Here is a 23,928-nt window from a genome sequence, read left to right on the forward strand (position 1 = left end):
CATGGCAGAGCCTTAGGCTTTTGGAGCTGAAGAAGTTTTAAAACGTTTTTCATTGGAAACCATTCATTTTTATTTTTATAAAAAGTTTAATGATTTAAATATTTGAAAAAATATGAAAAATGTAAAAGCGTAGAATAATAGCTGAACGTTTTGTCAACATTTGAAATTTGAAATTGTGTCTCTAGCTGAACGTATGAAGAACCTGCAAACGTTTGAAGTTGAAGATGATTTGAAGATTTCCCCATTGGGTCCCATTTTAAAAAAAATCATAAAAAGTTTAATAATTAAAAAATTTGAAAAGTCTGAAATTTGAAAAGGAAGTTGCACACGTGTGCTTAAGAAGCTGAATATTTGAATAATTGAACTTTTTTCTGTAGCTGAAAATATGAAGGAGCTGAAGAGGTCCAAAATACGTACGGAAGAAATAGAATAATAATAAGTTTTTTAAAGATTCGAAGAACAATAGTTGGAATGCTCGAAGCATTCCAACTAATAATAAGTTTTTTAAAGATTCGAAGAACAATAGTTGGAATGCTCGAAGCATTCCAACTAATAAGCCCGCAGGAGAACATGAAGTGTGCTTCCAGCATGGGGTCTCTGACCCCATGCGGCTGAAGCCACACTTAATAAGCCCGCAGGAGAACATGAAGTGTGCTTCCAGCATGGGGTCTCTGACCCCATGCGGCTGAAGCCACACTTAATAAACACAAACATGAAACCACTGTAACAATAAGTTCAAGAAAAGACAGCTTCTAGAGTAAGTTATGATCTAATAGTGAGGGAGACTTTATTCCACCACAAATAAACATTTGGTGCAGAGTTAAAGACCAGAAATAAGATGTGGAGGGCTTTGCAAGTGAGCAGTACAATCTGGCTACCTTGGAATATTTTTAGCTAGAGAGAGGAAGAGTGTGCAGCTTGCCTTATTTATGTGGAGGTCTGGTGGAGCAGCAGTGATGAAGCTCTGCAGGTGGAGGTCGAGATGGAATTCTGGGAGAGTTTCAGCTCTCGGTCAGACGTGTGGGCTGTGTGTCTCTCTGTCTCTTTTCATGCAGGTTGTTCTCTTCACGCCCCTGACTTAAGATGTATAGTTTCAGCCTCAAGCATCTCCTGAGACGACATTCTGGTCATACTTAAAGTAGACTGGATTGAATGACTGATGCAGAAGGAAGGCATGTAAAGAAGAGGGGAAAGCAATTTGGTTTGTGCTTCAAGAAAACAAACCGGTTTGTCTTTTGTGTAACGAGACATTGTCAGTGATGAAGGAACACGACGTGAGCAGATGTGTCCCATGACACACGTTCTTAACAGCTCACAATTATATGTTGGATCAGAGTTATGTAATTCTCAACTGTGGCAAAGAAATCTTTGAACAAAGTGAATGTAATAACATGCAAAGTGATGTGGGTTTCTATGTGTTAAAAAAATTGCATTGTGGGTTTCTTACCCCCAAAGTAAATGGATTTATGTTGAAATAACATATACATCTGGTTTCTTGTCTTTTTTTTAATTATCTAAATCAATGCATATACATCTAATATTATTTTTACATTTGAATAAAAAATAATCAAATGCCAAGACAGTTATTTTATAATATGTTATAACCGACCCTTTGAGGGCATTCATAATGCTGATGTGGACCAGGGTGAAAATTAGTTTGACACACCTGCATTATTAAAACATTAATAAACAGGTGACATCAGTCAGGGGTTCAAGTTGTGACAATGGGTTGTTTTCATGTCCGGACCGGTTTTAGTGAACATGCTAATAAAAATCCAATTAAAATATTGGTAAAAATGATCATATAATATTTTCAGTTGATTTAATGGTGTTAAACTACTACTTACATTAATAAAGACACAGGTATCATCACTGTAAAGAGTTGAGTCCGGATCCGGTCCTGCCTCCTGATGCTCGTCCTCTCTTCCTCCTTCTGCTGACATGGATTGTGGTCCATGCCTACTAATTATATGAATCATTGTCATATTCATTGAATGTGTGTGTTGTATGTGTACAGATTGTCAAGCCCTGCGAGGAAAATGTTGTATTTGTGAATTTGGGCGAACATAATATAATTACTAGGTGACACACACAAACACAAAATTTAAAACTTTTATTTGAGAACCAATGAAATTGACTGCAATCCACCTGCGCTTTCTATCTTAAAGAATACATACCAAGATGAACATATGGAGAAAAAAAAAAACAAAGACAGCAGAACTTGACAACTGGTGCCAGAGCAGACATTATCACAGACACTGGCTTCATTGAAGGGGACAGGCAGGCCGAGAACAGTCTGCTGAGAAGAAAAACGTAGTCCAACTGAAGCCTTTCAGACTGAATGTGGGGGGGATGGAGGTCGTGGGTTTGACAAGCCCCCGCCCGCTCTTGAATGAAGCTGGCCTGTGCTGCTGGTTTAGGGTCTTTTGAACACAATACAAAATATGAGCTGAAAGCACAGGGTCATCTTTTCACCTGCTATGGCAAACACCAACAATGGATACTGATGTGGACACAAAAAGGCGGGCCTCAGTGTCTCATTTAACACAAGTGCTTTAAAACTCTGGCTATTAAAAAAAAATAATTAAAAAAAAAAAATCTACCCACACCAGCTGTCAAGTATAGCGTAACACAGACCATAACAATTTGTAAATACAAAAAATAAAATAAAAAAGGAAAACTTTATGTTCACTTATTTCAAAAACATGCACCCTGGAACATATTCTCAACCCCACAAAAGATGAAGTCAGTTTGTAGTCTGAGCACAAATGATGAGAATTCATAATACGATTTGAAGGGAAGAGATTGGCCGACCCTCCTTTTGACTCAGGAGAGATTTACAGAAAACAATATAATGCATAGATAACATAATGCATCTCTTTACGTATTCACAAGTCTCTCATTCCCATGAATCCACTGCAGGTCTGCAAACCGTCTGAAGGGAAATCATTGTTACACAGGAGAGCCTCCTCTTAAACCAGGTCTTGGGTGCAGAGCTCTGTAGACCACCACCAACACCACCGTACAACCAAACTCTTCAAAAAGGACATTATGACTGAGATTCTTCTGAAAAGCCCCTTTATGCCAGACTGCACATAAATTCTGAAATCCGCAACGTTATTTATTTTACCTTCCTCATTGTTTTGGATTTCTTTCGGGACAAAATTAATAAACCAAAAAATCTGAGCAAGACCCAGTGAGATACTGTTTTCTTTTTTACATTTAACGTTCTCTTGAAATCCTGAACCCAACTAATGTAGTTTTCCCAGAAGCACCACTCAATGATGTAACAGCAAACCAGTAAAAACACAACTTTCCTTTTTGTTTAATTTTTTTGGAAAGGGAGCAGGGAGGCCCCGAGTGTTCGACCACCAGTCACCACTGCTAACATTTCTGAGGTAGAGATTTGTCCCTGGGGCGAGGACTGATGTTTTCATAAGCTCACCAGCCAGAGAGGTGCCAGGCCTCAGCTTCCACATCTGTACACATTTGGATATACTCCCTCACATGCAGATGTACTCAAACAGTTGGACAGATAGATAAACAGCTGGGACGCAGTGCTCCCCTATCTCTGTTCCTCTGTCTGTCCGCTGGCTCCCTCTGTGAGCTGGTAGGCAGAGAAAAGCATCTGCAGTGACTGGGAATGAAACACGGGGACACAACTGGAACACACACACACACACACAACTACCAATTAGCTTATTTATATAACACTTTTAAGCTTAAGGGCAATAGCTCAGTGGCACATGCTGTCCTATCACCTCTGCACGTACAAAAAAACAAAAAACACTTTCCCTTTATGACCTTTGCTACATTCGTTCATCGAAACCTGCCGCGAACAACTTAGGTGGCTCTTTTCCCCACGAGGGTCAATTCACTTACTGCTATTCTTGATATCGAGCCTAAAATGAAATTGTTTAAAATACTGCAGTGTCATTTTTCACATAAACCTATGAATGTTACATCCAAATAAACAGTTTTAATTGATTCATTGGAGTGACAACACCTTAGCTAAGCTCTCTGGTGACTCACAGATGTTTAGAGAATCAGCACAACTAGCTGGTGAGATGTTTGGACATGATACAACATAATCAGCGCTTGCACGCTGAATAAAAGTAGTAACCTAATTTATTATCAAACATCAGGCTTAATGTGTTCGACGGACAACTAAAAAGAAGAGAATAATACATAAAAACAAGTCAAACTAAAGCAGAGGGAAGTAACTTAAAAACGAGGAGAAGGATAATATTTAACTGAAGCAAGAGTCATTCTAAACCTTTGCATACAAGTTGACAAGCAAAGCAAAAAAAAAGAAAAAGAAAAGTAGCTTTCTATGGCCATGTTTGCTGAAAATAGCAAAGCAAAAGTCCAATCGCTCATGTTTTGGATGAACAGTTTCTCTTTCCCCTGTGCTTTAGGATTACAGATCTCTGCAGTACTATATATGCTTGTTCAGAGTGGCATCTAGGCAGCTCCATATGAAGGACGTATCCGTAAATTTCAGAGGGGAGATGTGGGGCAGGACTTTGGCAAAGTTTGACAAGATGATATCTCAAGATTACCTTGGGGTGTTGGAAGGGACTTGGTGGGACTACGAGGACGGCAGCAACTGTTGTCCGTGAAAATTGAGCAGCCGCTGAGAGGACAGTTCTGGAGCAGGCGCCTCTACGGGAAAGAGGGGCGAGGGGACGGAGGCGCTGTTCTCACATGGACTCAAACTCATCGATGCGCTGCTTTGTGTTGCCGGATCGGATCTGGCGCAGCGTTTTGTATTTGTCTCGGCCCGCTTTCACGTTCTCCGCGTGCAGCACGTCGTTCTGCGTCTTCTTGGTTTCATCTCTGGCCTCGGCCAACTCTGAGCTCAATGTCTGGGAGAGAAAAGAGACGGAAGGATGAGAGGGCAATGAGGAGGAAGATAGAGACGGAGAAAAGAAGCAAAAAGGTAAGAAGAAGAAAATAGAAAGGAGGGAAAACAACGGAGGGCAAGGAAGAGGTTGCAGAGAAGAGTGGGAAGAAAAGAAACGGGACAGAAAAGCAAAAATTGGGAAAAAACATTTAAAAATCTGACTGATGCAAAGCCACTTATAAACAGCCTCTGGCTATGTGTCAAGCTGTGTTGATCAGGGTTCTCACTCTGAGACAAGACATTTCAATAATGATCTTACTGTTATAACAGAACTGGATGGCACTAATATGTTCCTCTGATTGAAGTCTGATTTAAAAGACGTGTGCTACCATGTGACTGGTACCATCGATGTCAAAATGGGAGCCTGCTACACAAATTGTGTTCAGGCTGGCGAGTCTTCGCAAGCTGAATGCGACCCTCAAAAGGATTCCATCCCTTGCACTCACCTGCAGTTGTTTCTTCACCCTCTCGTTCTTCTGGGCTTCAGTGACGCGCGCCTCTTCACTGCGGAGGTCCAGCTGGCTGACGCCCTCATTGGAGAGCTCCGCGCTGGCTTCTGCATGGTTCTCATCCTGCTCATCATGCTCGCTTTCAGCATTGCCGTCCGGCAGTGCTGGCACCACAGTCATGGCAGTCTTCAGCTCCTCCTTGGTCTTCTCCAGGTCCTCCTGGGCTGACAGGGCCTGCAGGTGAGGGCGTGGAGACAGAGTGTGACATGTATACGGGTAGACCATCATTGTTAAAAGACGTGGCTGAATGTGTGGGGACATCTAAAGAAGCCAGTGTTGTGCTTTGTGGGATTCGAGGAGAGTAACCCGGTACCTTATACTGCCATTCTGTGGCCTCGTCATCTTTCTTCCTCTTGGCTTCTTCCAGGAGAGCGATCTTGGCTGTGAATTCAGCCAGTTCAGCAGCCTGGGAGAAAATGTAGACCTTGCTGTTACAATTGTATTTACATTCACACACAAGGAGGAGCTCAGCATAGATAATAAAAACACAAGAGAGAACTGTGTGCACAAACATTTATGAATGTCCTTGTAGGTCAGCTTGTAGTTGCTCACACCATCAGTGAAAACAAACACACACACACACACACACACACACACACACACACACACACACACCAGTTGTTCCTGGGTCTTCTGTTGGTCTGCAGCCTGTCTGGCAAGCTCTGCCTTGGCCTCCTCAGCCGCCTGCCTATCTCTCTCCAGCCTCTCTGCCTCCTCCCTCGCTCGCCTCCTCTCTTGCTCCAGCTCCAGGGCCCGGCGAGTCTGTTCCTCCAGCTCTGTGGAGTGCAGACACACCAATATGTTGCATGTGACTTCCTCTTTCATTTCATCTTCAATACGTTTTAAATTCCAGCTTCAGTATGCTCTGCGCTGGACGTTACTGGTCAAGTCAGATACCGTTGATTGATGGACATGCATATAAACTAAGGGGGCATTTGCTGGATTTGTTATTTATGTTTGACCTCTGTTGAACAAGTACTGATGTATAATAATCGGACAATAGCATCGGACACAGAACCACGGGTCATTCTGAATAAACACACAGCCAAAAAGACTTTTCAGTTGATTCTGGTTATACGAACATGAAGAAACATAATTGGCCTCGAGTTACGGCCCAAGAGAGACTCAAGGAAGGAAGTGGTACCTTTCTGAGCCGTCATCGTCTGCGCTTCAATCTGTCTCAGCCTCTCCATGAGCTCGTCCTTCTCGTGCTCTATCCTCTCCTTCTCTTTCTCTGCATGCTCTCGCTTCTTCTTCTCATTCTCCAGCTGAGCCCTGAGAAGTTTTTGTAATTACGTATTTCAGATGAATACTTAAGGCGTTTTGTGTGTGAGATGCATACATTTTACTTTAATGTAGTAACAAATACGGAGAAACTCAGCAAATGATCGTGACCTGAATAAAGAAATGTCAACTGAATAAATTAGTCTCACTCATTCTGCCTCAGACAGTGTACGTAAAAGAGGAAGGGCTGCCCTCTAGTGGGGAAGCTACTTTTTGATTTCCATTTGACTTAAATACTCAAGTGTAAACGTTTGGATTTACAGTTGTGTATTGTCAGAAGTCAGTGAAGTGGGGTTAGGGTCTATTGCCCTAAACACAATCTACCAGTGATGAGCATTGATTTAAAGTTATCTTTTATAAATAAGAATTTGACAAAGGAGTTATGTTTTTGCAAATTGTACTAAAGATTAAAAACAATGATTTTCGAGACCATAAAAAAAAAGTGTATACATTTTATACTATCTGAAACTTTGGACAGGCATGTACATAATTTAGAAAATGCATATTAAATTTGAACTTCTTTTGACCAAATTAAATTTCTGTGCCGTACCTCTCCATCTGTTTGTGGTGCTTCTCCTCCCGGGCCTGAGCCTTCATCTGCTGCACCTCGATGGTGTCGGGCTTTCTCCTCCTCATGTACAACTCGTGGTTGCCCATACACAATGCCAAGATGCGCTTGTTGATGCGCAGTCGCGGAGCATAAAATACAAAGTCCTACATGTTTTTTTTAAAAAGAGGAGAGAAACATAACCTTTAATGTGAAGCTGGTCCACTTCCCTGTATATATCAAACAGAAAGTAAAATATTTTATGAATGCTACACTCACAGGCGCTTTCTTGTCAATGGGTTTGATGACAAACTTTTTGTCGTTGAAAGAGATGTTTCGAATCTCACTCCAGGGGAAGCCAATCTTTGGTGTCAACCTGAGAGAAAATAAGTGGTTGACAGTTCAAACTTTTAACATTTCAACTTGCGTCCCACTCATATGACGATATAAAGAATAATGGGTGTTACACAGTTGGTTGTAGAAAGTTTTCCAACATCCAGCCAGCAGATGGGGCCTCGTACGAACAGACCACATTTCAGGAAATCATGAGACTCAATACTTTCAGTTTACATATGAAATTTCGTTTTTCTGTGAAGTGGTTAAGAAGAGTGACAGAAAAGAGAAGTAAGAGAAAGGAAACAAAAAGGGAATAATTGATAGAGGATGTTGCCGTCCAAAGAGAAAGTAAGAAACCATAACTCTTTCCTTTCTTTGTCCCCTGGACAAGAGAACATGGATGACACTTGGGATGACCTCGGATAACAGGAAGGGAAACGCAGCGAGAGAAAATACTACAAGAGTTGTGATAAAATGTATCCTTTCTTCCACAAAGTGGTAAAAAAAATAAATTAAAAAAAAAAAATTGCGTAGAGGGGGCAGGAAAGACTCTCCTCCACCAGGAGGACAGTCTTCCTATATCCACCCCCGCTTCAGCTTTCGCCTCTAAAAATAGCTTTGCTCCCTCTAAGCTTGTTGAACATTGTCCATGTCACGTTGGCATCGGGCCTTCAACAAAGTGAGAAAATAGTACAATTTATCTGGCTGATTTGCAATATTTACTTTAAAATGACCAGCTCTGAAAGCAGTACATAAACCTTTAATATATATTGGCAAATAGGTCCATATTCTGGTAGAGTATCAGATTTTTGGACCACTCTTACATCTAAAAGCAGTTTAAAAACATAGATATATAAGTCAGTGACTGCAGTCTGGCATGTGAAAACATTTGATGTACTTATTTATGTTTCCAAAGATTCTGCAAAACCACAAAAAGTGTGTCAGAACTCAAAATTCACAATGTCAAAGCTGAACAGTCAAAGTTGAACGGTTCTGAGTGCTTACAATATGTGCTCTGAAGTCATACCAGAAAGAGCCTGCACAAAAACCCTGTCCTTTGGACATTGGATGATGCATGTCCTTGAAAAATCTATAACAAACATATCAAAAACTATACTGATATGAAGAATAATTCAAAACGTAAAGCTTGAGGCAAACAATAACCTTTAAAGAAGCATACTATTAGGTTTTGCTTCATATTTGTCATCTACTTTGTTAAACAATAAGACAAAAGGCTCCGTGGTTGGGTGATTGTGTAGAACAGACACTGTTATGGCACGTTGTGTCATAAGCCTCCACCTACTCACTCGTCCACATGTCTGCTGCGGTTTAGTAATCAACAGCAAACAAGAGCTGTGATGCCCTTGCAATCATTAGATGTTTTTTTTTATTCATCAAGGCACCCAGGTACTAAAACACATCCAATATTTGGAAAATACAAAGGGTATTTTGATCTGAAAGTTGAGATCTTAACATGTCTCAGCCTTGGTGGCAACTCTAAACAGTCTTTACTGTCAAGCCACAGGCCCTTATATAGGATTAGATGGAATTTTCCACCAGAATGCATCACTTGTTATGTACAACAAACTTCAGTGAATCTGTGTGTGTGTCCCTTACTTGTCTTCATGTTCGTAGATGTTGAGGCCAAGGGCATCTACGCCAAGCCACAGCTGTGTGCCCTTCTTGTTTTTGATCTCAAAGTAGTTGACGCCGTACATCTCCAAGTCCTGAGCAATTTTAAGATACTCCATCATGGAGTCCTCTCTAGAGAGGAGGAAAAGCAAGAGAAGTTAGAAAAACTATATATCCATTAGTTTTATTGTGTTTTATTATATCCAAATTGATTCAAGTAGAATCCTCTCTGTGTTTGTCTCCCTTAGGGGTTTTCAAGAGAAGAATAAGGAACGTTTGACACATACCTGAGCATTCCTCTGTGTTCTTCGTGCCAGGTCTGTATCCTGTCCTCCCACTGCTCCTTGGTCAGTTTGTGCTGCTCCAGGACTCTGTGTACACAAACACAATGACTTCACTTGAAGCAACCAATTCCTTGAGAGGAAACATTGAAAATTCCAACGCAGAAAAAAACAACATTCCAGGGTTCAACAGAAATGTGTACGACAACATGACACTTTGGCTCACAGCAGAGTCATCTACACTGTGACATAAGTTGTGTGTGTACCTCTGAGGCAGCAGCCTGTCATGGGTAAGGTATCCAGGCTTGTGAACATCTTTGTTGTAATCTCCATACTTGGCCTGGACTGAATATGACGCCAGCAGCACAGCCGTCTCTGGGGGACAGTAGTTCTCATCGTTTAAGATGGCCTCCTTCACCTGGTGAGTTAACAAGTTGAACTTATTCAATGCATTTACACTCTCGTCCCCAAAATATCAATATCAAAACATTTGAACTACACTTGGATTGAAACTTCTGATTAGCTTGATACCTGAAGGAAGAAGAGTCTCTGGGTAATCTCCTGAATTAGTTCCTCTGATACATCCTCCGGAAAAAACTTGGCCCTGAACTTAAACTGCAGAGGGTTCTCTTTCTTCACATCCTGCTGAGTCACCTGGAAGACAGACAACACCAATCAATCACCTATTAATCAGCAGATCATAAACTTTACATAAAGCTTGGGACTTTTGTGTGTGAATTGAGCCGATTTTGAATCATCCTTTTCATAATTTCCTTTATCAAAGGAATTAATGGACTGCCATTAGCAGACATCTTCAATACATAAAATCTTTGTAATCTAGTCAGATTTGTTATGTCTGGGGGACACGCGTTACACTGGGCTCTCACAGATCATCCAGACAGCCCTGCATTTCTCTACAGTGGCCTCAAGAAACACATCTGTGCTCATAACAGGTTCCACAGCCATTCAATGGAAGCAGAATTCCCTACAATTTGCTGTACCCCCTGCTGCCTCTCACCCTGTCTCACACACACACACTTGTCGAGCGTGAGGGGGATTTTCTCTGGGGCATACTCAAAAACACACAGACATACTGTAATAGCAAGGGTGTTAAGGCTGGAGGGTGTGTAGGCCTGAGCGAGGGAGGAAGTCTGTTTTAAAAAAAAAGGAAAAGAGCACATCTGAGGGTTCAGACCACAGCAGAGCGTCGAGGCAAATCCCAGGCAAAAAAACCCCAGACAGACTGAAAGACAAACAGATAACAAGCGCAAAAGAAGCTATGACAAAACATGAAAATAAAAAGGAGGAAGAGATACTGTAAAAGGAAGAAGATAGTACAAGAGTGTAAATAAGTTTTGATGGCTGTGACAAAGGATACAATGAAAGTAGAGTAAGACTGACCTTCTTATTGAGTTTGAGCCAAGTACTGTAACCTTTACTGTCCACATACTGGAGGCCAAAGAACCAGACCTCCCGCAGTCCTACAGTCTTCACCACCTGACAATGAAACGCATGTGAATTCTTACTGGCACTAAAAGCATTTTAAAAATGATGTGAAACATTTTTTTTGTGCTTTGATGAGTGAATCGTACAGACGGATAATAACTTATTTACAGGGTAGTAACATGCCACAAAGGACCCCGTCCTGAATGGAAGCAGTGGCATCACGATTAACCCCCGAGACGCTTGCAGTGCGTACAAACCTTTAGCTTTTAGGAAAGCAGCAGTCAATCGACACTTGCGGTTATGTCACACTCACCTGGTCAAAGAGCTGCTTTCCCGTGGTATTAGGTTGGATGGCAAACTCAAGCTCTGCATCCATGGTGGTCACACGGACATTGATCTGGAAAACAAACACAACAAGAAGTTTATTTCGCTTGCCGTATTACACAAAGAAAGAAACACATGATTCCGCACCTTTGCCGGACTGCCTTTACAAAAAGTCATAAACATTTCTATTGGTTTCTAGTTTCGTTGAACTGCACAAAGTGACGATTCAAAGCTTGATGGCATTTTCTGTAAACTAAGTAAGTGAAAGAGCCAAATGTGTGCGGGACAATTAATGTCAAGCTGAAATAATTTGATGCCTTCCTCAGCCTTGAGCTCATTACTAGTAGTGCCTTTTCCTCTAATCTCGACTTAACATTTACTAATCTCCACATCAATCGGGAAGCATTACTGGTATTAAAGTGTTTTTAGCCTCTGCTTAGAGGTGCAGTAAAGTTCCTGAAACACAAAATACATTGTGGGTAAGATACAAAGCATATAACAGGAAGGTCAGGTGTTAAATTCAGTCCGGAGACCTTTGCCCCCGTTATATCAAAATAAGTATAATATCAGGACCATTAAAAAAGGTACAAATTAGTTTAGTTTGTGCTTAAACTGACAATAATCACCCTGCTGTCTGTAATGGAATAAAACATAATATATATACACTGTAGAATGCGGCATAAGGCATGTATGAAAACAACTGAAACCCCGGAGCTGCCGTCAAATTCTTTCTCCCTTTTGTAAAGGAGCTGTGTAAACTTGAGTCTCTCTCGCTCCCTCCTCCCATCACACACTGCCAGGGGGAGAAAAGCCCCACCTTTCAAGGCAGCCAATACTAGTGGACCTCTGTTGGGGTGGAGCAGAGGATAAAACTTAGTCATTAGCTGCCAGTAAACTGCACTGGCAAAGGACAGCAGCAGCTGATGGCGCAGAGCTGACCTCCAAGGCATCTCACATCCTGAGCTGTGTCATGCCTCAGTAGTGGTTACCATCACAAGGAGAGACAGAGAGAAGTGCATGTTTAGCAAAAGTGCAAAAAAAAAAAAAAAAGCCAATGCGATAGCGCGTAACAGGAAGCAAGAGAGATGATCTGGGGTGTACTCCCTTTGTGATTAAGTTACAGTGAGGTGAATGAAGATGAGCCAACGATGCAGGAAATGAGGGGAAGAAAAAGGGACACAGAAATAAAAATTATTAAGAAAATATCCACTTGAAAATTACACACAAAACTTCAGGAAGGCTTACTTTGCATTTCTCTCTCTCTACTCTGTGTTTTTTTCTCCTGCCTTCATTCCGGTTTCTCTTGCTATTCCTGCAATCAATAATCCATGAAACTTGTGTCTGTACAACACATAGCTAGACTCCCCCTCGCCACATGGAGTGCAGACCACAATGTATCTCCCTCCCGCTCATTAATTACCCATGAAAAGTTGCAGCACTTTCTCCACACTATAGAATCTATTACTATTACTGTAATGTGCAGCAGTCCATTTATATTACAGTATTTTCAAGGGACTACATCTCACATTTTCATAAACTAACCTGCTCAAAACCAAGCTTTATTTTGGTTGGAATGTTATGTGGGCAGCTTCTCCGGAAAAGATGAAAGTTTAAGTGACTAAATGACCATATTCTGACTTCAGCCAGGGTCAATTTTCAGTAGATGCAGTTATTGTATTTTGTTCTCTTTGAGAACAAATCCCTTTGGCATGCCTGTTGCTAATGTGTCTTTCAATGACGATTTAAGACCTAGACTTAATCTATGTCTGGGAAAACAACCCACATTGAAATACATGCCAGTTATCTGCTGGGGAGGATAACAGAAAGAAGGATGGCTTTACAGGCAATTAATGTAAAATCAGAGTTTAGGCTGTTGGACGAGAGTGGAGGAAAAAATAGTGTTCGGTCTGCAAAGAAAAGATTCTAATTAAATCACTGTAAATAACCTGATCAATTAATGATACAACACCTGGTTGAGCATGATTGTACCAGGCCTTTTTGTTGTATAATGTATACCCATCATGCAGTGGGGCATATTTTATCTGTGTGAAGCTAGCTTTTCATATCAGTGACATTATTTTTGGTTTTATTGTTAGTTTCTCACCAAACTGGTGTTTTAATGTGTTGACTGCACAACATAGGAAATAAGTCATTACTTTATTGTTCTCAGTAATGTTAAAAAATTCCACACACTACTGAGTGTGTAGTAAGCATCATACATCAGAGATGGAGAATGTTTTTTGTTTGTTTAGTTTCTGAGATGCTTAATGACGTTGAGTCTAGATCAGTCTAAGCTCTCTGTACCAATGACACTGACATCCAATAACATTAGCTGCATATTACAACACAGCCCTGTCAACATCATTTCAATGAGGATGCTGAGGATATGGTTACATGATAGAACTTGAGCTACTGCTAACTAAACAACCAGAGTTCGTCTCCGGTTACCTTTGCTAAAATGCAGATTTGCAGTATTACAAACTATCTGTGGCAACATTGCTCAAAAAGAATGCAGGTGCACAAGTGTTTTTCCATCGCATCCCCAAAAATACTATGACTAGAACTACTAAAAACCTAAAGCTCATGTATCAAAAAAGACCCAAGAATGCTAAACTCAAAGCACAATTTCATTGTTTTCACACAAAGTATATATATATATATATATATATATATATATATATATATATATATATATATATATATATATATATATATATATATATCTCAATCAGGACAGATATTTTAAGGTTTGCCAAAAACAAATGATTAATATTAATCCAACTATAAACCATCAACCAGAAGTCAACTCTGCTACTCACTGCAGGCTGAAGCTGGCCTTTACACAACAGATACAACTTTTAAACAAGAGGAACTACAAATCATAAAAGCAGCATCAGAAATAGCAAGCGTTGACACCTCCTCCCCTCTCTTTTCACGCCATGCATGTCCTGCACACACCTTATGATAGAAGTGAGCTTTTGAGTTACATTTGACAACTTGTACTCTTCATGTCGATCTCTAATGAAGGAAAATCACCCATTATTTGAGATCTGGATGGGAAGATGATATCAAAGCCAAACTGTGAAGCTTTGTCCTTGGTGACGTAACTTAACTGTAAAAAAACAGACTTGTATTTAACAAATTATATCAGACTAGATGAAGCCAACTAAAGCAAAACTAAATACATCCCAGTCAACTCTTTCAATTGCACAAAACCGGCCCCTGATAAATTGAATTAGAACTGTGTTGGTTTCAAGACTAGCTGCCTCCTTGTTGACTTTCTGAAACAGTGAGTAGTTATGGAGAAGGTTGTGCTGAGCTGGGGTTTTGAGGTGACCGGCTTAGAATGCCCCTTCCCATGCATGTGTGGGGCCTGCCTGCCATCAGCAATCAGCTGTTAAACAGTCGACCTTTGTGTTATGTGTGCGTGTGTGTGACTCTGCTAAAACATAGCCAACCCCCAGAGCAGAGAGGTGGAATCCTCTATAGACCAGACAGCCAGTTAATCCCATCCCTGCTGCAGAGAGAGGGGGAGGTGAAGAGGGACAACAACATGCCAACACACACAAACACAGCTAATCACACACTGCGACAAATGAGCGACTTTTGTAAGCCTATTCTTATATGACAGTTCACCTAGTAATAAAACACACTGACGGGGCAACACATTTACGAATTAAGTTCAGTAACATTTTTTATATTTGCGAGCAGATTTAATGGACATTTTCAGCTCATTTAGATATGGTAACAGATGTTTATGGTTGTACTTTACTACCCCTCTGCATCTTGTGTCTGTATTTCCCGAAAAGTGTATGACTGAAGCAGCAGAATAAACATCTGTCTCACTAACTACCTCTCTTTTCCAGATTTTTCTCCCCTCTCTTGCCACTTACTTAAAAAAAAAGGTACAATGTGTAGCATTTCAGGGAACGTAGTATCAGGTGAACCTCTGAGGCCATCATAAAATAAAAAGCCAAAGACAATGAGTCTCAAAACCAGTAGCTGCTTCATTCCCTTTTGGTTTTGTCCTTCTATAATGTTTTTAAATCCCCCCTCTCCATTTCAATTGGGAAGACGAGTTCTCACTCAGACGGGCCCCTTGTTAACTGTGCAGCTGTTAAATTACTGTAAGCAGTTTAGAGGAGCTTTGTTGAGAGAGGCCTTAAGAGACACAAGCATACACACACACACACTACAATCTGTAGAGTTGCTAATCTAGCCTGCTGGGCTCTGAGCAGCTGTCTGTCCCTCTGATAACCCTCCTGCTGGGTGAAGCAGTATTCGGAGGGGGAGAAGGAAAGAAGGGGAGAGGAGTTGTGTCAGAGGAATCATGGTTACCTACCTACAAACATTTATCCTTCGGGGGAAGGGAAGGTTTGTGTGAAGCATATCTTACACAATAAGGCAAAAGGATCTGACAAGCTTCCAGGGATTTTAAAACATACACGAGAGGGATAATAAATTGGAAAAATGATTAAGGACCAAATATTTGTATTGTAAATGGAGGCCAATGGTAAAACAGAACAGGCAAAAAAAAATTATGTTCCTCAGCGCCAAGTAGGCAACTCCTTCCAATAACCCTTACTGTTTCCTACCCCTTACAATTCCTGCAGAGTATCTCCTGAACACTACAACAAATTCCCAGCCACTTTTGTTCTCTCCTTCCATTTCCTAATATTCTCAACTTTTATGGTCATCCATCTCAGTCGTTCCTGTCCTGACAGTCCCTCAGTCGTCTAGTGATAATCCTCTCTCTTCACTTTGCTTCTGTACTTCCAGAGACAGGATGTTGACATAGACTGGTCCCCCGATGTTCACAACTGGCCCCTTCTACGGCAAACGAGAAAACAGCCACAAGCTAGGAAGCCGGCGAGGGCCGTCTTCCTGTGGGGCGCTGTCACCTCATAATGAACTTGTCCCCAGAGATAACCAAACAGACGGGGCGGTGAATGATGCGAGGAGATATGAGAAACAGCACATTATTCTGTATTAACAAAAATTTACATCTTCAGACCGTCTATGTTTTATCCACACAGATGTTAATGCCATTAGACACGGATGCTAATCTAGTTCACCAACAATGACTCAAAAACTCTGTGGTCTCACATCTGTATGAACGTGATCACCATCTAAAACCTATTGTTACTGGTCTGGATGGTGGTTTGTAAACCTCAGTAGTTGAATTGTCCTCTTTAGGTTTTCAAGACAACTTACTTTATGTTGCTACGCTGCCTCCCAATCGTCATTCTGGTTCTTTATTTAACCTTAATCACGCAATTTGGAAAAATTGTACCTAAATCTTGCTGAGTTAGTGTTTCACTTGCAATGCAACATAAGGCACGCAATATTAAATACTTTGTTGGGCCATTAAGAACATTTTGGGTATATTTCAAGTAAAAGCAATATAATTAATCTCAACAGAGTCGATTGGTTTTATCTGCGTGTACTTTTTGACACCTCTTCTACCTGTAATATAACCACAATGTAGCCTTTTGCACAACCAGACAGAGGTAAAGGCCGTGACAACTCCATCACCTGACTGTACTTTACAGGATGTCCTTTATATTTCTGCAGAAAAGCTTGCACAGAGATGGTTTTGAGGAGCTCGCTGCTCCTCAACATCCAACTCTTGCATATGTGTTTTTCAGCCACGGAGTCATGTTGAGCAAAATTTATATGGCACTTTTGAATCAGGCCATCAAATAAATCAGGAGCAAAAGTATAAAAAACCCACATGTTTCTGTGTTTAAAAAAAGAAACTTAAGTTTAAGTTGTGTCTGTTTTGCAAGAAAACTCTGTCTCAATCGACTCCTTTAACAAACTCTGATGTTACTCAACTTTGCAATTGTTTTCATTCTTTGGTTACAGATTAAAGCTGACACCGAGGCATAATCTGGCTCCAAACCCGAAAAGGGTCATGTCTGCTCTTCCTTCTTCTATTCACTGTGTCAGCCCCTCCCTTCAACAAACTGTCCTTTCTATCAGTTAGTTATCGCCTGTGACAGAGATGTCGCTCTGAGCTGAGCGGCCAGCCCTCCACTGTCCCATGAGCTGTTTTGGGATGGTGCCCTGGTGACTCGGGGGACAAGAGGGGTAAGTGAAGGATGACATCAGTGCCTGGCGGTTCCTCTTCTCTAGCTTCCCAAACCAAAACCCCCTAACCCAGAAACACCCACCAACCAACCAAAGAGCTAGACAGGAGATGGGCTTTACTTGTGGCGAACCCTTAAGCCTGTTTCTGATGTAAGTTTGAGCAACTGAGTTTGAAATCTTTTCATGAAATACATTCTTAATCTTACGTCATATAAGCTTTGTTTAAAGTTAGTTTTAGTTTGTCCACTAAAAAGCCAAATACTCAGTATTGCTGTGCAACAATTTGAATGCTTGGAGTAACAAGTGACCTAGACAAGATCCCATTAGAAAATATCTTATTGTTAATTGAAAACTAGTTTTGCAACAAGCAACAGTCTCAGAGTTGCGCAAGAGCTCTCCAAGTCTCTTTAGAACGAAAACGCATGACAAAGGTAAGACAGCCATAAAGGGACAGCATCAAATCGGTTTTGTTTTGGTGTTGTTCACATCCCAGGACTCTGGCATTCACTCCACCCTTTAAGCAACAATGGCAGCAGTGTTGCAGTTGCGAGGCCGGTGGGTCTGGCAGTTCACTTAACACTCTGGCTGTTGTTTACTTGGAAGAGGAGTATGAGGAGTGGGAGCAGCCATGGGAATGAAACAGCCACTTCCCACAATGCACATCTGAGCTTTGCCCACTATTTCGACAACTGGAGCGATTCAGTTTATCCAACCAAACTGGGCAGGAACAAACAAGCAATTGTCATGTGTCGGATTCATATCACATATCCTGGGCAACATGAGCTACTGCTGAATAAGTTCAAAACACTGCTTCTTTTTAAATCATCAAATAACTTTAACTGATTATCAGAGTGTTTGTTTTCTGGCTACTTACCATTAGCGCTGCATTTCTCTATACCTCTGAGGAACACGGTACGATAAAAACTGCTGACATATGGCAACTCTCACGTAGCTGCTTTCAGCCTCTTACCGGTTTCGGCATCTTCACTTCCTCTCCTCCTTACACCCGACAGCTGAGAGGAAAGAATCCGTCACAGGTCGGCAACAACACCTGTATCACAGGACCTGAAAGTAAAAGAGACACATTCTCCTTCATGAGTTTAACAATATGCGCAGCTGCTTACGTGCAACACTATTTACCTTATATCATTTGGCAAGAAACAATGCATTACATAGAAATGATTATTCTTTCGATTTAGTAGACACTTTTAAAGTTGACATTAAACCGCATTTTCCTATTTTTTTTTATTATTTATGTCGACACAGCACAGCCAGATGCAACGAGAAGTGGTTTCAACGAGCACTTTCACATTGCTGGACATGGTGCACATACAAAAACATTTCCAAGAGTTTATGAGAGACACCTACTTGAAACATAATTACCGTGGGGGAGAAAACCAAAAGACAGTCAAGGCTTTATGTGAAGACTCATAGACATTGCAACTCAGCATTGCATGCTATACATGTCACAGCCTGGGTTACTAGCTGAAACACAAGCCTGCAAGTTAGGTAATGACCTGGGTTGAACTGCCATCTGATACCGAAATGATCCAGGGAAAACAAGCATTTTTTGTTATGCGAGGGTGTCACATCAATCAGATCTGGATGCTACAATATGTGCTCTTATGGTATTGTGAGTTATAGATAAATAAGCATCACAACCTCCAAGTGGTCTAATAGCAAATGAAAGGTCCATAACACACCATTACCTGCTTGAAGAGCGTCATATTTTGCTGAGGAGTTGGTTTCTGGCACTAAGTTTGATGGACAGTTTCAGTTATATTATCACATGCATGTTAAAAAAAACACCGTCGTTTCCTTAACTTTGGGAAATTATTTGGATACTACACAAGGCATTATTGGGCAGGTAAATTAGCAAATTAGCAACTACATTAACCCCACCTGGTTACTTAATTTGTTTAATTAATGACCAGTGACTCCACTGTTAGAGCTCAAAAACCAAAACCATTAAAAATGACCCCTTGTCCATAAATGCACCGTGAAACAGACTATAATGCTTCCAACTAAATAATAATAACAAATACGTTGGATTATGCTGAAGAAAGACAGGTAAGGAAGCCAGCTGCTGTAGCTACAGATGGAGACATGACCACTTGTAGCTCGAGAGCCGTTAGCTTACGTGTTTACCCGCCGAGTGGGCTTCACACGGTCGAGAAACAACTGTTAGCTATTAAAATACCTACGTGGGACGTTCACTCGGTTAAACGCTAACGTTAGCCGGTACGCGACTCTTCAATGATGAACGGTCCTCCTTTCGTGTAAAGGTGGCCGTTGAAAGCCTGACATGTTCACGCTAGTTAGTGGGTGTAGTCCACATAACGGGACCAGCACAGCCACGGTGTGCGTCGCTCATAACGGAACTTACATTTGGAGTTGGATCATCATTAATTCACCACACACAAAAAAGAGCTAGACACGCGAGAAATTGTAACTACGTACGGATACCGACGGTGCTTTTACAGGCGATTTAGCTGGCACAACTTCGTCCAAGTCGTCACTTCAAACGTGTCTCTTCCAGTATAAATTGGTTGAGCACGAGGATTTCCGCTATTGCACCAAACTTGAAGAGAAGCTCATCTTTTTAGGGAGAGGCGACTCACCGTGGGGACGAACTGTGTCTTTAAATCGGTATCTTTACACGAAACCAAATATCCACGATGGGAATCCCGTTCTGTTGGTTGTTCCTTATCTCTTAGTGGTTTTGACTAAACAAATTCCCGCAGAAAAACCGTTGAAGTCTGAACAACCTTAAGGCGATTTGGGGTGCTCGTGTCAAGCTAGGCGGTGTATTACTACGGCTTCCGGTCTCAACTTTACAAAATAAAAGCCGCAGGGAAGTTTGAGAAGAAGAAAAATATATATATTTCTTGACTTTTAACAAAATAGTGTTAGCCTAATCGTCGCAAACACACACATATTATATTTATATATAAAACAATAACACATATTATATAAAATCATCTTGACAGTTATGTAATCATGGTGCGTCATTATGCAAAATAAAATACAGTTTCTGTTGCATATTTGACGCCGCTAATTGTGGAGATGTTCAATATGGCTGTCAACAGCTGAGGACTGGATGGGTATATATTGATCACAATAAACATATTTATCACAATATGTACCCAACCCATGTTTTCTAGTATAGTCTAAAATACAGAAAAGCCATGTTTTTGTTTTTTTTCGTTTTCGGGTTAAAACCCAAAACGGAAAAGCACAAAAAGCACATCTTTCACACAAACATGACTAAACTGTATTACAAACTGTGTTGGATTGGACAATGCAACAAAACTTTATTATTGCTCTGTACATGAATACATTAATATCACACTGCTAGTAGTCTGCTACTGTTGCCGACATGCTCCCATTGGCCCATGTTCATTTATTTATAATGAAAATGTATGTTCTTCTAATGTTATCTTGGTATGTGTTTACATCATAGACTGTAACTACAAATGTCATGCCTTCTATTGCTATGGCTTTTATTTTGACAGACTCGTATTTCCGGTCACCTGCCCAGCTTTGCGTCTCTCTTCCAAAGAAAAAAACAAAAGACGGTTCTTTCGGATTTTCTTTTTTTTGGATTCAGACGAAAAATACGAAAGAACATTGTATTTCTGTATTTTCGACTAAACTATACAACGAACGGACAAAATAAGAAGCAGATTTAGTTTTTTGAAAATCCTTCTTTTGTTTTTTTCTTTTGAAGAGAGACGCAAAGCAGGGCGGGTGACCCGGATAATTATCTATCTTATTCAACACGTCAATAACCTAGATAATGATAAATAACACAGGTAAATATAACTAAATCTATGGTTTAAATACACGTATACTGCCATCTACTGGTTGAACGACGAAACCTCCTCATCCAGGCTCTGCTCTGCGTTCACTCGAGAAGCAGAACACCTCGTGTATGTTTTCAGTGGAAAAACATACACGAGTGCTAACAGCAACAACCCTAAACACAAAAATTAATTTGATTAAACTAACTGTTATATGTCTTGCATACAATCCTTCTATTGCCGTGACTTATATTTTGACCGAGCCGTATTTTCGGTCTGCCGTATTTTGCCCTGCTTTACGCCTCTCTTCAAAAGAAAAAAAGGATTTGCAAATACACTATAAATAATATAAATAAACTAAAAAAGGCCAAAAAAACTGCGGTCAAATTGTTCCGTTTACAGCAGTCACAGAAACGGCGACTTCCTGTTAGTTCTGATCTAAAGGCTACTTGTGGTTTACAGACCACGTTCGGATTTATTTATGTGTTTGTAATTATATTTATGTAGAAATGTGCGTGTACCTGCATTTCTTACTGTCCCTTCTGTATGGCTGTAAAATACACGACTGTTCATTTTGATATGTGTTTTATACATACTCTTTATTATTATTTTTAACCCCAGAAAATGTTTTCAGATTAAACCTGAGACTAATAGTCAACACTCCAGCATTAATTATTACAACCACACAGAAAATAACAATTTTCTACAACACATGTAGATGTTTGTTGTCAAATCTAAGAGCCAATCAGCTGTGTTTCCCATTATGCACTGGGTCACACAGTCGGTAGAGAGCTTCTGCTGCACCTGGCTCTAAAATCGGTGGACGCCTGGCAATGTAGAACTTGGCAATTCAACTTTAGCACTTGTGTGTCTCTGGCGTTCATACCTTTCATTAAATGAGCTGGGAGAAGTTCATATGTTGCGAATGAAACCCAGATCATGGAAGTGTTTAACACAATGAGCCTATCCGTGGTTGTCAGTGTGAACAGAGGTGTTTGGTTTTAATTAGGGTCCTTGCTGGACTGACAGTCCAGCAAGGACCCTATTGTAATTGTAAGGGGTATTTTAATTTACTGTTTTGTCTCTTTAATTCTTATCATGCAGATGTGCAATTTGTACTGGAGACAAACATTTGTGGAACATTAAGTTGAAACTGAAAGTAAGTTTGTTACTTTTCCTTGTAAATCACCTAAGCACAGGAAATCTGTTGACTCTTATTTCCATGTGCTCTCGATGACATCCCCTAGGCCACGGCTGTGAACTTGGCCAGTAGAAGTGTCACATTGTATTGCATGTGCGACTAGCCTCTAACTTTATTTAGCTTGGCATATAACATCACAAGATCTCTGTCCATATGACTGAGTGCATGCTGCTCTATTGTCGAAGAAATAAAAGGAGCCACTGTAGGGAAACTGGTAATTGAGTGGATAATTGGATGCATTTGCTTCGATCGATCAAGCAGAAGTGATGTATGTGTGAGTTTAAGAGTCTGTTCTTTAATTGACTGAAACTAGCCATTAACACAATAATTCTGATCGGTTGAAATATAATTAATATGCTTCCATTATATGTGAAATATCTGCTACAGTTGGTGAGAAAACATCTGTTAATTGGGCCTTTAACTTGGACCATTCAGCAGATGTTGGCGCAGATCCTTGACAGTCATGATGTTGTGTGTTGAATGCTAAAACTGCAGAAGATGGTGCTTCAGTAAAATACATCTCTCTGAAACAACATTATTATTTTCTTTCAGGGATGTTACATTTTGTCAAAACAGTTACAGTAAGGTAAATTGCTGCACAGCACAATTTAGAGAAAAGATCAAATTAGCGGCAGTAACATTGTTAACACCCTTAAGGACAGATGTGTGTGTTTGGTGCACAGGGGCATGGATGTTATTATGTGTTACGCAATTGCGAAAGTGCCTCCAGTGTCCTGTGTGTGTTTTCCTTCCTCCCTCCCTTTCTGTACACTGCTGACCAGATTAAATGGACAGCGCATCAGTCTCTTTCTGTTCCCATTATTCATTCTGTGTCATTTCACCTAAGTCTACTGCTCAAGTATGATCACGATTCTGTCTTTCTTTTTTTTTAACATTTTTTTAAAACATTTTTTATAAAAGATTTACTTTTAATAATGTTTGGTATCTTTTAGGAACTGTGAAGTCCATGTGAAGAGTCTGCTGAGCTTTGGTGGCCCGGGGCAAGGATGGGAGGGAAGCTGTCGGTACCAGACGACTTGGAGGAAACGCCGAAGGTGCTGTCGCCGATCAGTGGTAGGGACCGCAGCAGTGACTATATCACCCTCTATGTGCACAGCCGGCTGTCTTGGTCATACTAGAGGGGATGTCACACCCTGAACTTAGACAATTTCAGAAATTGGTGTAGCTTAAGTTTTGCAAATGTTCCAAACTCACAAATGATTGAATTCTACAAGCCACGTCACGTGTTTATGCGTTGGTTCATTTTTTTCTGATTAGTTAAATATGTGAAAAATCAATGCAATAATGATTTCATGCGGCAAGTCACAGGTCGCATGTTGCAAATTTGGTTGTGAACATGGGATTGGACCCAGTTACAGAGAGTAACTTAACCCAGGGAGACAATATGAACGAGCGACTTTACGATGGACCGCAGAGCCGAGAGCTTGGCAGGACATCTGAGGCCAAAATACGACATCCAGAGGACACATGATAGTCTGCGGCAGAAATCTATGACTATATTAGGATTCCACAAGAACATTAGAGGAATCTTGTGTCCATCATGCA

At 40.7% G+C, this 23,928-nt stretch overlaps 1 protein-coding gene across 1 annotated transcript; it reads right to left on the reverse strand.

Moving 5' to 3' along the window:
* Positions 1-2,098: 2,098 nt before the first annotated feature.
* On the reverse strand, positions 2,099-20,155 carry LOC137793956 (radixin). Its single transcript, XM_068590436.1, has 15 exons — positions 19,980-20,155; positions 18,329-18,423; positions 11,255-11,338; positions 10,897-10,992; positions 10,027-10,149; positions 9,762-9,913; positions 9,502-9,585; positions 9,200-9,346; positions 7,526-7,622; positions 7,250-7,413; positions 6,560-6,690; positions 6,031-6,191; positions 5,729-5,821; positions 5,353-5,589; positions 2,099-4,868 (listed from the first exon to the last, which is right to left on the reverse strand). The coding sequence occupies exons 2-15, from the start codon at positions 18,338-18,340 to the stop codon at positions 4,704-4,706; spliced, it is 1,746 nt and encodes a 581-aa protein (XP_068446537.1). The 5' UTR covers positions 18,341-18,423; positions 19,980-20,155; the 3' UTR covers positions 2,099-4,703.
* Positions 20,156-23,928: the final 3,773 nt, after the last annotated feature.

The sequence above is a fragment of the Clinocottus analis genome, unplaced genomic scaffold, assembly GCF_023055335.1.
Source record: "Clinocottus analis isolate CAN_PGR_092001 unplaced genomic scaffold, fCliAna1.0.p SCAF_24, whole genome shotgun sequence".
NCBI classification, from domain to species: Eukaryota; Metazoa; Chordata; class Actinopteri; order Perciformes; family Cottidae; genus Clinocottus; species Clinocottus analis.